Source organism: Pimephales promelas, chromosome 3 (genome assembly GCF_988280905.1).
Source record: "Pimephales promelas chromosome 3, fPimPro1.hap1.1, whole genome shotgun sequence".
NCBI classification, from domain to species: domain Eukaryota; kingdom Metazoa; phylum Chordata; class Actinopteri; order Cypriniformes; family Leuciscidae; genus Pimephales; species Pimephales promelas.
Window position 1 is genome coordinate 14,377,453 of NC_142771.1, and position 19,089 is coordinate 14,396,541.

Genomic DNA, 19,089 nt, shown 5'->3' on the forward strand with positions numbered 1-19,089 from the left:
ATGTTCCACAAACGTGTGCTTGGACCGATTCTTTTTATGCTGCTGCTATAATCTTGTTTCAAACGATTATATACATACATCACAGAAAGAAGAAGAAAATCCAAAAAGACCAAGCTGCCGAACTCACTTTAAGACAGTTAAACAAAGTCAGTTTAACAGCCCATTCAAAGGAATCACCGCTGTTATTGTTGGATTATTGTCTGTCATACATGTTGAATTCCACCTCAACACAGGTTAACCAGTATATTTGCTGTTGCGGAGTGCTTTCTTTCACAAGGTCTAAGGGTTGCTAAACAAAAGAACTCCATGATTTCTTTATTCCCTCCTGCAGTGCACAAACCAGACTACTCTGTCACCTTGTTCCACTAAGCAAATGGATTATCCTTGTAATGGTCAAAGGGAACAAAACAAAAGATCAATAGTTTAGTGCCACACATTATAGGTAAAAATCAATTGAGGAAGAGAGACAGAGTTTCCAATGCAAGAACACACTTAAAACCGCAGAAGGTCATAGAAATGCTGGCCAGAAATCAAATGTTATAGTAGTGTGCTCATTACAAATGCAAATTACCAAACAATATTAGGACTAAATACCACAGAAAAAAAAAGAGGGAGGGGAGTTGTATTCCAGTCTGCAGGTTATGGATATGCATATAAAAAATAAGCATTAGCTTTCGAAATATTGACCCATATTGATAGAATAGCATCTTGCAGTTGATGGAGATTTGTGGGATGCACATCCAGGGCACGAAGCACCTGTTCCACCACATCCCAAAGAAGCTCTATTGGGTTGAGATCTGGTGACTGTGGGGGCCATTTTAGGTCTCCAACATTAGAGTCAGGCGCTCTAACAAGGAGGCTAAAGACTGCAGCCTCTAGCGTCTGTCGCTAGAGCGCCTATTGAGATCGGGGAGTGAGGTTTACTCGCACAGCGACTACTAGCTGGCCTGCGTTACACTCACCCCCCTAAACCTCTCTCTCATCCGGGTCACGGCACCAATGTAACCCCTTCACCCGGGTCCTACTCGCCCCGCTCCGAGCGGGCCTCGAATCCGGGTCTCCGGCATGAGAGTCAGGCGCTCCAACAAGGAGGCTAAAGACTACAGCCTCTAGCGTCTGTCGCTAGAGCGCCTATTGAGATCGGGGAGTGAGGTTTCCTCGCACAGCAACTACTAGCTGGCCTCCGTTACATACACATAGGCCTATAATTCTGCAATTTCTCAAAATCCTGTTGTTATTATCAGGGCTCTCAAGTTTTAAAGAAAAACACGTCCCCTATATATACACGTCCAGACAGAAGCAAACAACTTCGGAATTTGTTTCCAAGTACATAAGAGCTCTCGGCTTCCTCCATCATTGAAATATTCACTCTCATCTTGTTTCCTGTTTGGTCCTGTCACTTTTTGATCTCATTATGTTCCTGATTACATACTTTTATAGCTGTTGCAAAGTAATACTGTAAATTATTCAAAATGAGTACCCAAACAAGAAAGTATACGATTTTAGACGCAGCCTTGGTATTGGATGCCTGAAATTGCTGTCCAGAGGAAGGGAAGTTGAAGCCTCGCGGAAGCTGACATCTTGTAGCAGAACTTCACTTGCGTTAGCATTCCCATTGACTCCCATTCATTTTGGCGTCACTTTGACAGCGAATAACTTTACATCTGAAGCGTTTGAAGACCCCATTTGTCCTTTATTTATTTCTAAAGAAACACAACAATGTATAAATAGCTCAATTACCTTGTAGCTTATGTTATGGCCCCGTAGAAGCAGTTTTAGTGAAAGTAGGCTAACGATTGCGTCATACCCACATGACTCTCTGTCGCACAGTAGAGAGATTACCGTATGGACAGGAGAAGAAGCTTGCGCGCAATCGGGGGAAACGTGGAGGCAAAATGACAAAATAATTAATCAGAATACCTAGCAGAATTGTCTCCTCACACATTCACACTCTCCGCCTCTGCATGTTTCGGAAGGGAATGATTCAGATTTCTCATGCTACAGCACTAGATGACAAGACGGGTCACTCACGTCACATCTAAGTAGTCAAGCTCTGTTTGAGTCTGCGCGTCAGGGACGGAAGTGCTAAAAAATCGCCAAAAAACGGGCTTCAATCGTCTCAATGGAGTTACAATGAGATCGCTCTGTCCATTTCTTTTACTGTCTATGGTCCAGAGGGGTTGCAAATATGGCCGCCGAGTGAACGGACTTTCCTTTAAAGGGACTTTGTGCCGAGTCGTGTCTCTCTTTTAAAAACTCAGCATTTCAAATCATTCAGCGACAGACAAATTCAGATTTCAGTAGCATTATTGGCATTGGTAAAAAATTTATGTGGTTGCTAAAGAGCTCTAAGTGGTCTGAGTCCAGTAATAGCACACTTCGCTCGCCCCCAATTAAGCATTTTAGCAGAACTACTCAAAAATGGCCATGATTAAAGACTTAGTCGACTCGCAGTTTCACACTGCTCATGACGGCACAGCTGAGTTAGTTAAGGGCTTTCAGACAGACAAATGTCTCAATGGATGAAAGTCGATCAGAATAAAACAAAAGTCTGAGGGAAAGCACAATCTCCGTGCTCTGAAGCTGGGATATTACTGTTCACAGCTCAACCCTCAGGGCTAGTGAGCGGCGGCGTCTGATTGAACGCATACTCTTTGAGCCTGATGTGTAAATCTTCATTCATATGTATAGGCCTTAGTCATTCGCTGCGCCACAGCGGGGTTTAGGATTCCAAATCCCAGAAAGCAATAACCAAAGAGGAAAGACTCCTTAATATCTATATACGTTGTTTTGAACATCAAACACGAACCATCACAGCTGGCTCAGGGATTGGAGGATTAATGTGTAATATTGGAAGGTGATGATGATGATGAACGGTCATTGTGATGATGTCAGCAACAATGTGTAGGCTATTATGCAAATTCATTCTGTGTTGTCTTGGGACAACATCATTTCATAATGTCAAGAGAGAGAGAAAAAGGAGACGAATTAGATTTGAAGGCTCGTTTATCCCAAAAATGCCACATCAAATGTGTTGGCGTCACTTTTTGTGTTGCAGAAGGGTCATACGCATATGTTTAGTTACAAACGCTGATTGGTTGAATAATTTGAAGTTAGCACAGCCTGTGCCTAATACTTTTTCTTTTAATTGTTATGAAGGAAGGTCATCGCAGTCAGACCAGTAATTGATATTAAAATCAATCAGACCTCTAATCAAAAATAACCGCATGGCGGTTTGCACGGTTGACCTTGAAACCTGACGTGCCGAAAATGACAAATATGCAATATACAGCTGATAGCTCGACACATTCCCTTTATTCCTCACGATGTCCATGTCAGCGAACTCATGCAGGACCAGCACACTTGAGATTCCACATCTTACTGCAGTGATTCATGGCACAACATATGACAACAGATTGCAATTTTATGGACGTGCGCTTTAATTAAAAAAAGAGGTAAAATGTTAATTTCTCAGCACATTTGGGGTTTTGGAGATCATGTTCTTTCACTCTGGTACTTTTCGTCTCTTTTTCTTCTCTTGTAGCCTAATGTGCTACTGCCACCTCTCGGTACTTGATCACGTGGCTCAACAAATTATTTAACTCCAACATGGAGTGTTATAACAACATACTATTAGGCTTATTTAATAAAATGTTTGCTCAAAGGAAATATATATTTGTTTGCTTAATTCATTAATCAGTAACACCTTTTTTAATGTTGGCCTTCATGTTTTTCAATCTTTTAAGTTTTCCTGTGCACGACTGTGTTCTTACCTCTTTAGCAATTTATCCCAGAAAACACTAGCCTATAGGCTACTGTAATTTATTGCACAATGACAGTAATGCTTATTTAATTATAGTCAATATTATAGGAGTCTTTTGTTTATTATTTTCAAATTTCTCCCTCTGGAAGTATTTTATCCATTATTTGTTCCTTTGTCAATAAGCCTGACTTCAATTATAAGAAGTTTACTCTGCGTTCTCATACTTAACCCCTGGACTAAGGTGAATAGACAGTAGGCTAACAGTCATTATTTGTAAGTATAAAAATAAATTTTATTCTAAAATAGATTTCAAATGATTACTGTTAGTGTTTCCATAGTAAGAGTAGCCTAGCTCTGCGATTGGTGGATTTTGTTTCAGCATTGTGGGTTTTTAGTGTAGTAACATTTCGTGATTTTAAAACATGAATAGTGGGTCATAAACAGTTTGGGGACATAAACGTGTCATTGGTTTAGAACAGTTAGGAAACCCTGGAATAGGACAATTATTTTGTGAAATGCCGTTTCTGTCCACCAGATGTCAATATTGAACAAGAGGGATTTATTTATTTTTTTAATGAGGCACAAACGTAAATGAGAGTATGAAATAATAAACCCCCCTTCCCATAAAAAAATATATAAATAAAAACGGAAAATGTCTAACAGACATTGTCCTGTGATTTTACAGACATTTCCGTTTACCCTAAAACACAACACAAGGGATCACAATCATATCACAATGCAATGCGTGATTCAAAATAAACATGTAAAAAGTGTGACTGTGTCATTTTGACATACTAAGTTGTATTGACATAAAAAGTGTAAATTATTACATAAAAGTAATGATTATGACATAGGGAGTCATAATTCCGAGGTGGTGAAATTATGACACGAAATTTTGACTTTTTTTTACGTCAAAGTAGCCTAACTTCTTATACAGTATCATAATTTCAACCTTTTATCTCACGTAGGCCTAGCATATGATATGACAGTGCCATATTACTTAAAATATGTCCCTTAATCCTTATGTCACTGCCATTTTTGTGTCTCAAGATGCATCAAGCCTAATGTTTTAAAAGACACGTTTTAAAAGCTATGCAAATTTTGCTCTTGATCTAAGCTCTACTCCTGGCTCAAATCTAAACCCTTTCTGTGAAACTTCATTATGACTTTTTATATCAACCTTTATTTACCTTTTTGTCATAATTATGATTGAATTATGTTTGTTTGTTTTTTTCTTATGTGGAGGAAATGACCTTCCATGTATTTTACTTGCACATTTTGCAGTTGCTGTTTATCTATGAGTTTGCGATTTGTCTGGAGCGATCAGTGCCGTCGACGCTCGCTCCCTGCGCGCGTGCGGTGCGCAGTCGCAGGAGAGACGCGTGGAGTCAGTCAGTGTCAGTGTCAGGGAGCTCTAAAGGGGTCACAGCTGGTCACTCTGCATGCAACCACACACTCTACTCTTGTGTTATGCATCCTTTTAAGCGAAAAGACCTAGGGGAAATACTTTTGTGCGGTGTTTCCCTGTGTTGTCATTGCGTTCCGTCTTCGGGTGGCGGATCTTCGTAGTGTTTGGTGTTTTAATAGAGTGAACAGTGAGGATCACACAGGAGCGCTCCAGAGATCTGCGGTGTGCTTGAGTTTCTCGCCCGGGATGGCCTCTCCATCGCGGCAGGACTACATTGCTCCATGGTGGACCTACTGGCTGCACAATTTCCCGCATCTCAATTTTAATTTCCAGGCGGTTGATAATACTTTTAAACCGGAGGACGCCACTTATCAGCAGGTGAGAGGAGTTGAATGTATTTTTAGCTTATGGAGGGGTGGAATCTAAGTAAACATTATCTTTTTCCTTTTTTTCCTTGTGTTGTAAACGACTGACACACATGTGCAGTCTAGAATAACTGTTTCAGTTTAATAGTTATAATAGTTATATATCTATAATGGTTACTAAACTAATTATAGTCTAACTTTACAAGGCTATAACAAAATACTGTAGGATATTCTATACTAAAAATAAATAAATAAAATAACGTTCAAAATACCAAACCATTGTTTTGGCCAAAAAATATTATAATTAATAAATGTATTAACTAAAATTCTTTCAAATGTAGGCAACCCCAACCTGATATGAATGAAAAACACATTTGTCCTGAAAACATACTTTTTGTTGTTGACTCTTAATCATTGGCATTTGGCTAAACAATTTTTAATACACACACACACACACACACATATATGTATGTATGTATGTATTAAAATTAATATATATATATATATATATATATATAACTTCAGTCTTTGTGGTTTCATCAGTTTAATAATTTATTTGCTGTTTGCATTTATCTGAAAACCAATTAAATCACTTTTATAAAGTCAACATGAAATGTAATTTTAGTCTTTTCCTCCCTCTTATATCCGAGTGAAACAGCATCTTAAACTAGAAAAAAACTTGATTTTGTCCTGATTTTGGGACTTGATTTTGTTCATGGTGAACTGATTGGATGGTTGAGGTTTGTTATTGGTGGATCTCATGTGAGTGACATGTTGATCCCACCCTCATGCCAGTAAACACATCATCAGAGAAGAGATGTCACTGACAGAGGGATGGGAAGTTAAGGAGCGTTCACGTGCTATGGAAAATATTATATTTTCCACTTGTGAACTGGTATTTACTGTACCAGTGTGTTGCGTTCAAGTGCTTTTGTTGTCGTAATGTGGTAAAACGATGGAAACACAGACCTGTTATTCAGCTAAAACTATTTTAGATTGCTTAAGTTATGTGCTACTGCAAGAAAATGATTTATCAAAACTCAAACGGTAAGTAATATGTATATTTTCTAGATCATTAATAGTACATTCATGACTCTCGCGTTGCTCTCCGCCATTTTGAAAAGGTCAAAGGTTATTTCATCTCGGCAACTCGTGCATCACAATATTCTACAAGTTGCCCAGTGGAAAATACCACATGAGGGGGTGCATTTTCCACGTCGGCTTTTGGTATTTTCCATAATTACCATAGCATATGAACACACCATTATACCATTAAATAGTGAGATATACCATTAAAAAAAATGAGGATTATCAATTTTGACATGGTGACCCACAATATGTTGTAAATGGCTATTTACAGGATTTCTTATCTTCTGAAATTGTTGTCACACGTCCCACGTTTCTTATTTTTCTAGGCCAAGCCTTTAAGACATGTTCCTACAGAAACTGATTTAAAAAAATAAAACGTACCCATAGAAATATTAACGGTATTGTGTGACAACTAGCCACGGCAGAGCCGGCTTCAGACCGCTTTTAGCAGGGGGGCATTTATTTTCAATGGGTGGGCACTAGGTAGGTATGGGGACTTTTTTCCGATATTAGATATCCTATATTTATTATTGCTACTGCCTTTTCTGTTAGCTATTAACATGAAGTAATGCAACCCACACAATAAACACATAAAACATTACACATTGTTGCAAGACGAGCGACTCTTAAGAAATTTGATCAAGGGTTAAATAGGCCTGTTCAAAAAAAAATTGCAAGACCGACTCTGACCACAGCTTTATAATAGCAAAGCTAACGTAACGAACATGTACACAGTCTCTCACTGACAGAATAGCCGTTTATATGCTATCTCAATGGCGGAAGTGAGAAAAAAAAAAGCTAAGTTACTCATCTTTATTCTGCTATGTTCTAACATAAGCATTTATATTCGTAGCCTTAAAAAAGCATCATGTAGTTACCTTTATCAAATAAAACCTTTAACACCTTTAACAAATAAAAAACACCCACAACATACACAGATATTATTCTACAATTTCCATTTACAAGAAAATATAGGCTTAAACACCTGTTTCTCCACGGCGGGAGTGAGTGACATTTCAGGACAATGGGCAGCGCAAAAACTAGGCCAACTAAACTATTAGTTTCATCACGTGACAACACATAGTGAACATTTCAGTACATGCCAGTTAGATAAATAGCTACACTTACGACTCGGACTCGACTGTCTTTGGTCTCGGTCTCGACTACAACACTGCACGGTAGAAGCACCGAATACCAAAGCCGGGCTGTCGTTGTCTTGCTGTATGGGGTAATCGATGTGTAAGGAGAAACTGTGGTATTGAACCATTTTCTAATTTCCATTTTTGGAGAGTTTTCATCTGTTTGCTTTGTTTTGAATGCAGGAAGCTCGCGCGGTCGCGCCAACTGAAAATCATTTCATTCAAGTATTAACGTGCGTGATTGGGGGGGTGGCAGGGGGGTTTCCTCACAGCGTCACACTGGTTTTTATGTTGGCTTTATTGTATTTTCAGCTAATGAGCCGTTTGTAGACATATATTTGTACTATTTCTCACTGAAATGTGAATTAAATTAAACTGATATTATTTTGTAAATTATATCATAATTCAATTTGGGGGGGGCACAAAATACATTTGGGGGGGCATTGCCCCCTAATGCCCCCCCCCATAGCGCCGGCACTGAGCCACGGTCTGAGTTAAGCAGCCGTGGCAGTGGCCTGTTCTTGCAGGTGCTGTAGTGAAACATGCAGGATGATTAGTGTGAAATGTAATTCTGTAGTAGTTTCTCTCTGCTCAGTTGCGTTGAACTCAAACAGCTTCTGACGTCTGTGGCTTGTAGCTTTCTGCATCTGTTTGTTAGCAGAATCCAAACTGCTAAAACAAGAATTTCACATTCCAGTAATGGAATATAGTTTGTATACCTTCAGCATCCTGGGCTGGGACCAAAAATGTGTGATAACTATAAATGTCTCTCACTGAACTCTATAGATGTGCAATATCTGGTGTAAACAGTGTCTGGTGGTGTGTCAGATCTCCATTAGTCTCTGGTTCCCTTACGCTGGGATTTGTTCTTTAGCAGAATATAGTCTCCAGAGGAACATTTCCCTCATCGATTCAGTCGATACTTCTGCTGGGGGTTTTATCATAAGAGATATTACGTTCCTTGTTCAAGGTCACATTTTCTGGGTAACATGAGAAAATCAATGAATCAGCAACAAGAGTTTATTTCCTCCCTCGTTCTCGTTCTCGGTTAAATGGAAAACAATCCTTGTCCTTCTGAACGTATTTTCAATACTCGCGTTAATAAATGTGTGTTATCAATCTTGACGTTGCGATGTGAAATTCGCATCTTATTTAATGTGGTTTAAGTTTTTTATTACACATTTTAACGTTCCATGTTGAATATATCCAGTGGTTTACTGGACATGTACGTTGGTAGTGTCATTATAGTTTTTATGGTAGCTGAATGATGCAACAATATTTTTTTTGAAGTAAGCATATGAACGTGAAATGTGTATTTCCTTTATTGCTTGGCCCTCTGAATAGACGTCCAGCTTTTCTCAGTAAATTAGTTTTTTTTAGCACTGGCAGGAAGTTTGGTTTAAAGTGATGTTCTTCTTTTAAACTTCCTCTGAAGGAAGGAAGTATGAGACAAATATACGATTTTATTATTAGTAATAATGACCATCACCGGTGTTGAGTTCGCAAACATACTCTGGTAGGAGGTTAGCAAGTCAGTAGCAGGTTAAAGAGTTTATTGGTAATTAAAGTTGTTTGAAAATTGTGAAAATGTATGTCCAGGGGACTGTTTGTTGCACACTGAAAAAAATAATATGCTTTATCTAATCAATAAAATTGTGGCAACATATTACAAGCAATATTATTAATTAAATTGTACAAATTAGAGTTAATTCGAATATTAATTTGATTAACTATTACTCAATTCTAATTTGTTCAATTTAATAAATAATATGTAATCTGTTGCCACAATTTTATTGATTAGATAAAGCATTTTCATTTTTACAGTGCATTAGTTATTATTTTATAGCTTTGGAGACATAATAGAGGTCTCATATTTGCATTTAACTATCAACTTTGTCTTAGATGTTACTGAAATTTCTTGGGAGAAATAAAAATGAGATGAGTTATTTAGGCGTATAGGAGTACACTGCAAAAATTGTATCTATTCAAAAAAATTGTGGCAACAGATTACAAGCAATATTATTAATTAAATGTAACAAATTAGAATTGAGTAATAGTTAATCAAATTAATTCCTTAAAAGTTAACAATTTAAAATGAATAAAACTTACAACAACAACCAAAAAAACAACAACATAAATTTAAGTCACCATTATGATGATCAGTGTTTGTTTTAGGTTTGTTTTAAAATGACGGGTTTCTCCTTCAGTGATTTTGCTTGTTAACATCAGGTGTCTTCAATGTTGGCAATGTAAAAATAAATAGTTCTTAATTAATCTTTGACGTCTGTCTGTTAGTGAGATATTTTTGTTAATTTTTTTTTGGGTGTAAACTTTACTCATTTTTCATTCATTCAACTTTTAAGAAATAATTTGATTAATTATTACTCAATTCTAATTTGTTAAATTTAATTACTATTTTTGCTTGTAATCTGTTGCCACTATTCTATTGATTAGATAAAGCATATTCAATTTTTATAAAACATGAGGGAAAATGTGTTCCATCCAAACATTTGAATCTGCTTTAAAAAAACAAAGAATATACATAAGCATTTAACATTATAGATTTGACCTAAAATAGCCTATCCCATACAGAGAGTAACATGTAAATATGTACATGTTGACATTCATGCATTTCATGCAATTGACTTGAACAGCTCGCAAATAGCTGATATTCATGCGATAGATATGATTTTCATAAACAGTGATCCATACTAAAATTCGACATTAGTAACTTACTTTTCACATTGTATGATTGTAACAGAGCTATTCTAACTCTACACTTTGGTTTTGACCAAAATTCCCAAGTTCTGGTGGTTTAAATGTACCATTAAAAATAATTTCACACCAGCCTTTAGTGATTTTAGTAATTTTGCTAGGAATTTCCGAAGAGCATGTTGTGATTATCTAATGTGAAATTGAGTTTTGCACTCTGGGGTAACCACATTTTTTCATCCCTTGACGCGACTTTAAAGTTGAAAAAGTTTATAATTTTTTTTAAATATATTTTGCATTTAAATGAGCAGTAGCCCCTTTCAGTGTTTTCTTAACCTAATAATATCTAATATATCTATATCTAATATCCGGCTGTCCTTCTGGTCTTCTTGGATCACAAGACTCCAGAGCTGACGTGCTTTACTTTCATCACATGATGTTGGACTCTCAAAGACTGAAGGTTTTTGTTTAGCCTCAGTCCATGTGGGTTGCCATGGCGATGCGCGTGAGGGCTCAAGCACTTCCTCTAACAACCATTATATGATTTATCCACCCACAGCCTCAAACCATTCCATACACAACGTCAATATACATTATCTTAGAGATGCAAACAACTTTGTTTTTCAATTTTCTACACATAGACGGTTTAAAAAACAGCTCTTTCATCACACCATCACAAATAACGTATATGGGCAACGATTAATCGCATCCAAAATAAAAGTTTGTGTTTACATAATATATGTGTGTGTAGGATGTATAATTAATTTGTATATATAAATACCCACACATGTATGTGTATATTTAAAGAAAAATATTTATATTTATATATAGTATTAATTATGTGTAAATATATATAAAGTATATACAAGCAAATATTTCTTAAACATGCATGTGTGTGTATTTATATATACAAATTAATTATACACACTACACACACATATATTATGTTTGTAATATGTCTGTTTGATCTGACCATCTGGCCCATGTTTGCAGTCTCTCGTCTTGCTGGCCTGTGTGTCTGCGCTGGGTCTGGGCTTGAGTCTGCTGGTTCTGTCTGCGTATCTGACCTGCCTGTGCTGCTGTCGAAGGGAAGAGGATGAGGAAGTCAAAAGGCCTGACACCTGCTGTGTCACATGGGCCGCTGTTATCACCGGCCTGGTCATATGGTAAGAGAATTCACTTTGTTTTGCAACCGACAGGAGCATGTGTATTTCTGAATTCGTCGTCATTTTATACATCAGCACTTTAGAGTCGATGACGTAGCTATTTTATTTTATTATCATTTTTTACATTTTTTATGTAAAAATGGACATTTTTTCAAAAATATTGGGGTCATTAAGATTAAAAAAAGACATTATGCTTATGTTCAGCAAGGATGCATTAAATTGATTAAAAGTGACAGTAAAGATGTTTTTAACGTTGCAAAATATTTGTATTTCAAATAAATGCTTCTCTTTGGAACTTTATTTATCTAATAGTCCTAAAAAATGGGCTGCTGGAAATTCTGTACCATCATGGGAATTTATTTTTTTAATAAATACACTATTTATCATATATAAATATACGATAATATACAGTTTTTTTTCTTTATTTCCAAAAATTATTATGAATTTACTTTAATAATTAATTATTAAAAAACAGACATTCATTTCTACCGTAATTGTATTTTTTCCTTGTTATATTGTTTAAAATGAATGGTTTGAGGAGTACTAAGAAGGTTAATGTCTAATTTTAACCTTCAAATGGTCTTCGTTTCCTGTTTACATTTCTGGGCTTCGGGGTCTATACGACCCCAACAATTGATTGAGTAATTTTACAAAAAATATACATTTTTAATCATACAAATAATATATCATTTTTTTGTTTACTTCTCATCTATTCATTAATGCTGTGTTTTTGGAGATATAACGTACTTTTGTATCCATATACCACACAATTCCTCAACTACATCGTATTATTTTTTTTATGATACATTGCATTTATGCTCTAGTACTAGGCCTTCATTTCTGTGTAAAAAAAAATCAGATTTATGCCAATTTTGTTTGTTTTTTTGGTTTTTTTTGACACATGAAGAAAATATATTTAGTTTTTTGTTTTTTTACATTTCCCATTCATTTCAATGTGGGGTCATATTGACCCCGAAGACCAGAAGTGTAAACTTTTTTTTTTACATACCTTCAGAACAACCGAATCAAGCCCAGTTTTTTTGTGTGTGTATAGACAGATAATGGATGAAAGTCACAAAATCTTATTCCACTGAGATGAAGGGAACCTTTTTTTTATTAATTAAAAGTCGATTGGGGTCTTATAGACCCCATGACCTGATTGAGGGCTACAAAAATGAATGAGGGGGAGGTTTGTGAATGACGTCCCAGGTCGATTAAGACTTGAGGTTTGCGTTTAAGGCATTTCATTTAGAACATCAGCAGTATTTCACTATAGATTACGGTGCATTTGGATTGGATTTGTTATGCGACAGCCAGGTTCATGGGTGAGATGTTAGCTGTGGAAGAGATATTTTTAGTATTTAAGCTTGTGTGCTGTGACCTCGAAGTGTTCCTTGTTCTCCCATACGAGAGCAAATCAGAGCATGAACCACTGCATTCATCTCCGAATGCTAGGAATTAAGATGGAAACTCAATTCTAATTTTGTGCGAATTAATCCTCCTTCACCTCTGCTCTCTTTGAGCCGGATATGTCAGTAAATTCATTCTTTGCTAACCAGAACACACAAGTCACATGATTCATGATGTCCTGTGCTTGTCATTAGAATGAACACGCGTGAAAACACATCAGGATCTCGTATGCACAAAGACTGTTAGAGATCACGTTAACAATGAGAAATGGAACAGTTTCAAGATCCAGCAAGTGAGATTCGTCTCTGGTAGGATATGTTGGATATGTGCATGAATGATATCCTAAAGCTTAGTTCCTACCCTCAAGAGAACCTAAATGAATCTTCCCTGAGGCTCAGACCTCTAGAGAATTGGACAGTTAGCACACTGCTAACACTGTTTGCGTTCACATTATGCCAATAAAAGAGAACAAATGCTTTTGATTAAGCTCTGAATTGAATTGGCAGAGTGTTCGTTTTAAACTTGTGACAGTCATGAAAGTTTGGGTCTTGATTGAGTTAACATTCCAGATCTAGACACATGGCCAATGTCATGTTAAGTGCTGCTGCGTGATCTGCTTAGCATAAAGTCTGACATAACCTGTTACTATTGTGAATAACCTGATTTTGTGTTTGTTCTTCAGACCAAACTTCTTGTATATGGCTTCCAAAGGTGAATTTCATTTTTGGGTGAGATATTCCTTAAAGGGGATACTTTAAGAAATACAAGATACAGGGATTAGCATCAAGCTTTGTATTAGTATTTTCAAATTAGCATGCTTTCCACCCTCATATCCCCCTGAGATGAGAGATTTATATATTTTTTGTCTGGAAAAAATCTTCTGATGACGCAAAAATCGTCATTTTGCATCATCGGAGGATTTTTTGGGCCAGAGACTAAAGACTACAGTCAGTAGTATTGACTGTCCCACTAGTTTTCAACCCACCCATAGAGGGTGGTATCTCATTCACAGAATGTACACATAGTGTCAGCCATCTTTTTTTGGAAGCCAAGCTAGCAGGCTCTTGTTCTGTGGAGAAAGCTGAGTAATAGGGGTTACCATAGATATCCATAATAAAGGCTAGATGTCTTAGGGTGGAGTCTCTATCGTCATCACCGGCGGCCATCTTGTCACAGGCAAGCTGATGTAAGATGAGTGATCAGCACGAACACAAATACTCTTATCTCGTTGAAATCTTGACAGATTTACAACCGGTTTGGTTTCTTACAAACATTATTAACAAGTCTATAATTCTGGATGATTATTTATTTATAAACGTATTATTCATAAGTATCCAGTGTCATAACTACATCTCTGACGTCTACAACAAACCAAACTGTTTGAAAATCTGTAGAAAATTAAGTTATGGTTATTTGAAAAGTACATGCACCATTAAAACACAATGTTACGAGTGAGCGAGCTGTCTGTGACAAGATGGCCGCCAGGTGCGGACGTCGACCTCCATTGGCCAGCTGCGCGGACGAGACATCTAGCCGTTATTATGAATTTCTATGGGATTACCATTCTCTTTTTCCTGGACATGTCCGGCCGTCAATGTCTGGGATTCAGCTTTTGCTTTCTGTAGTCGCCATTCATTGTTTACATGCACACCTTTTGTTTCAATCTAACTCATAATTAATTCCGACTGGTGAATCTGAATGTAGTGTTTAGATGAACACTAAACAAGTGATCGGTTGATGTGCGTTTTAACAATGCTAAGAAAATTCCTGCTCCTTCGTGAGAAATTCGAGACCGTTGCGTCTCACAGGTGTCACTCATCGGTAACGCCAGCAGCCTCGCGCCGTTCTCCCGCGGCCCTCAGCCTCGCCCCGCTCGCCACAGTAAACATAATGAATGGTGACTGTAGAGCGCAAAAGCCGAATCCAAGACATTTTCGGACAGACCCATCACGGAGACTCACTAGACTAGCCTAGACTCGTTGTTGAACTACTGCGCTGTTACCGATAGGCGTGGCCTCCTAGGGCAGTGAAGCAAGTGCATTCTGGGAGTTGTTGTCTTTCATCCACATAAGCCAAAAATACATTTTCTGGCTTTTCTCAGTCTAGAAATCTTCAAATTCAAAACTAATTTCACATTTCGTCTACATAAATGACCCATTTCAAATACACATTCACCTTTCCAGAGGTGAAGTATCCCTTTAAGCTTCGACACTGTTATACTAAGACCTTAACTCAATAATGTGGCTGTTTATTTCATTTATGTTGTTGTCGGGTGGCCCGTGGTCATCTTTATTGGATTAACCCATCAGCTCTAAGGCGCTCTTTAATTCCATTATATTACCATTTTTAAACAGAACAGGGATAGTTTTAATTTTCAGTGGTTCTGTTCCTTCTAAAACACTTGGATGTAGGTATAAAACCATTGTCATGTGTATATCAGAAGCCAAGTCTCTCCTTTAGCCACTTTTCCTTCACATTTACAGAAAAACATTAGCCCTTTTCACCCCATACTCCACAGTTTTTCAGTTTATCTCAATTTTTGCTAATCATAAACGAGCGTTCTTTTCAGTTAGCCGTGCCCTTTGGTCTAATGACAGCGCTGACCCCATTAAAGCCCTGCAGAGATGGCTGATGGGTGAAGATTCAGGAAACTGACCCTCTGATTCTGATCCAGCTTCTGAACAGTATTTGACGCTGCAGATTATAGAGATTGTGTGTCTCTCATTTGAACGTTTGGACATATTAGGCGTTTAAATGGCACTTTATCCTTTCAGCGCTCTATCAATGCTCAGCGGGAGCATGTAAGTGTTTACTGAAGCAATGGATGGCTTAGAGGAGGATCGCCCGTCTCTAGCTGTGATATCAGTCCTCGCTGTTATTTATTTGTATCTGTTGGATGCAAAAGAGAAGATTTGAAGGATATCTATGCAGATCTTTCCATACTACATATAAGAGTTTGCAGTAACACTTTACAATAAGGTCATCAGTTAACATAAAGAATACTTCTACAGCATTTATTGATCTTCTTAGTTGATGTTAATTTACATTTACAAATATATGATTAAAATCAAAAGTTTTATCTGTTAACATTAATGCTCTGTAAAGTAAACTACCATGAATGACGAAGAATTGTATTAACTAACATTAACAAAGATTATGCTTTAATACTATTGGATACATCTTTACAGATGCTATCTACTCAGTCACTGACTGTAGTGCATGACTGTAGCTTGCGGCCAGGAGAAGATGTCATCAGGTAGCATCCAACCTTCACCGGGTGTTTCGACCCTGAACCACAACACCCTCCAGTTGGCGGGTCGGCAGTGGTGGCCAGTCACTGCCCACCTTCTCCTGGCCCCCAGCTCAACTCCTCCCTTCTATTCCAGAGCCAGCAAGACGCTCTCTCTGCTGCCTCACCCAACCTACGGACAGCTGCCTTTCTCTCCCTTCCTACTATACCCAGAGCTGTGAGTGTCTTCCACACCGACTGCGCAGGGAAGCCCCTGCACCCGACCTCCACCGGGAATAGCCAGGTCTGCCACCCTTTGGCCCTGCACTGCTCAACGAGGTCCTGATATTTAGTGGCTTTCCGCTCATAGGCCTCCTCGCACCCGTCTTCCCAAGGGACCGTCAGTTCGATCAAGATTATCTTCCTACCCTCCTCGGACCATAAGACCATGTCCGGCCTTAGTGATGTCTGCACAACCTGGGGGAAGACTAGTTTCCTTGCCAGGTCCACCCTCATCTCCCAGGACTGTGCTACTTGCAAGAGGCTCTTTTCCCTCCTCTTGGGGGCTGGTGGTTTCTCCCCTTCTCTGATGAACTGAATGGCTGATACTGGCCTTGCACTGGACTGGCGCTTTTTCTGCCTCTCCCGCTCCAGGATGTCAGCCAGTTCACAGAGAACCTTGTCATGGCGCCACCTGTATCTTCCTTGGCTAAGGGCTGTTTTGCATCCTGCCAGTATGTGCGCCATTGTTCCCCTCTCTCCGCATAGCCTACACAGTGGGTCGTCCCTCATTCCCCACCTGTGGAGGTTTGTTGGTGATGGAAGGGTGTCGTACACAGAGCGCAGCAAGAAAGAGATGCGAAAGGGCTCCAGTCAGTCCAGCCTTGGACATGCGCCTTTCTTCCTCCAGGTGTCGGACCTCGGCTTGGATCATGTCCCTCCTTTGCCTTGGGTCTGCTTTGCCCCACTGCTGGAAGTGGGCAGACCCGAGTCCTTGCCTCCCTATGCATGGGTTCCCGATGATGTCCTTCAGCTTCAATGCGCTTACCGCTTGCGCCACTGATGTGTCAGCCGCCCATTTGCGTCCTGATCTCGTAGTCACGCCTGCTTTTCTGACTTTTTCATCAGCGGAGTCTTGGTACATCATCGCAACCCGGCACTTTGCCACCTTGAACTCTTCCACCACTGATGATAGGGGTAGCTGTACCTGACCAGACCTGGTATATAGCCCAACTGACGTAAAGCTTGGTGGGATTCCGAGCCACTTGCGAAGATGTTTATTCACTCGCCTCTCGACTCCTTCCACTGCTGTCATAGGTACTTCATAAAGTGTCAGTAGCCACATGAGTCGTGGTAACAGACCGTGTTGGAAGAGCCAGGTCTTGAACTTCCCTTGCAGACCTGACCTCTCGATCTTGCTCAGCCATTCATCTGCCTGTTTTTCTGTCCTAGAAACGTTGCATCTGTCGGTCAAGGACGCATCGTACCATTTCCCTAGACACTTAATTGGGTTTTCCTCAATTGATGGGATCATCTCCCCCTGTACTCGCAACTGGAACTTGCTGGTCACTTTCCCGCTTCTGATCACCATACTTCTTGATTTCCTTGGTTTAAACTTCATCCTAGCCCAGGTTACCACATCATCAAGTGCCTTCAGGATCCATCTTGCTTGCACATGGGTTGAAGTTGTTATGGTAAGGTCATCCATAAAGCCTCTTATCGGAGGTTGTTGGATGCCGGACTCCATTGTTGGCCCTCTTGATTCCTTTTCTGCAGCTGATATAAGCAGGTTCATTCCCATGACAAACAGGATGGGGGAGATGGTACAACCTGTCACAATTCCCTTTTCAAGGTCCAGCCAGTGAGTTGTAAACTGGGCGGTTTTAAACCGAAGTTTAAATCCTCCGAAGTAGCTGGTAATTATACCCCTGATGTGGTGGGGGATATGGTAGTGTTCCATAGCCATATTAATGAGGCCATGCGGGATTGACCCATATGCATTAGCCAAGTCGAGCCAGATAACCGTTAGGTTTCCTTTATTCCCCTTGGCCTCCCGGATCAGCTGGTTGAGGATGCCCGTATGTTCCAAGCACCCAGAGAAACCTGGAATGCCGCCCTTCTGGATTGATGTGTCAACATATTTGTTCTTCACCATGTAGGTAGTCATCCTTTTTGCCAGGACCGAAAAGAATACCTTGCATTCAACACTTAAGAGAGAAATGGCTCGGAACTGACTGATATCGGAGGAGTCCATTTCCTTAGGTGCAAAACACCCCTCGGCTCTTTTCCAGGATGCTGGAATGATACCTTTTGACCATATCCTTCGCAACAGTTTCCATAACCTGCGGAGGAGCATCGGGCATCTCTTGTATACTTTATAGGGTAAACCGCTAGGACCTGGGGCAGATGCTGAACGGGCTTTCTGCACAATGTCCTGGACTTCTCTCCATGTTGGTTCACTAGTATCAAGCTCTTCCTCCGGTGTTTCAGCAGTTCTGCTGATCTTTGGGTGTGCGCTGAAGGCTTGGTTTCTGAGGGTGTCACTGTGGCTCTGCTTCAAGAACTCCTCTATGACTACCTTAGGGCTAGTCAGTCTTCCTGATCTTGCTTCCCCCAGCAGGGTTTTGGTAAACCTGTATGGGTCCTTAATGAACTGAGCCCGCTTAGCCTCCTTCTCCTTCCTCTGTTTCCGAGACCTTTCTGCCCTTCTCAGTCTGCAGAGTTTCCCTCGAAGTCCACTTGTTAGCTCTTTTATGCCCTTCCTTTCTTCAGCACTTGCTCTTCTGAACTGCTTATTGAGGGTCTTGA

At 39.3% G+C, this 19,089-nt stretch overlaps 1 protein-coding gene across 2 annotated transcripts in view; it reads left to right on the forward strand.

The window, feature by feature from the left end:
- Positions 1–5,266: 5,266 nt before the first annotated feature.
- The window catches only part of ttyh2l (tweety homolog 2, like), a 45,031-nt gene continuing 31,208 nt past the window's right edge, over positions 5,267–19,089 (forward strand). Inside the window, exons 1-2 of one of the 2 annotated variants that reach the window (XM_039685613.2) lie at positions 5,267–5,549; positions 11,470–11,642. In XM_039685613.2, the coding sequence (XP_039541547.2) occupies positions 5,418–5,549; positions 11,470–11,642 (305 nt within the window). In that variant the 5' untranslated portion in view covers positions 5,267–5,417. The remainder of the gene's footprint in view (positions 5,550–11,469; positions 11,643–19,089) is intronic. The other variant, XM_039685614.2, reaches the window with a different exon arrangement.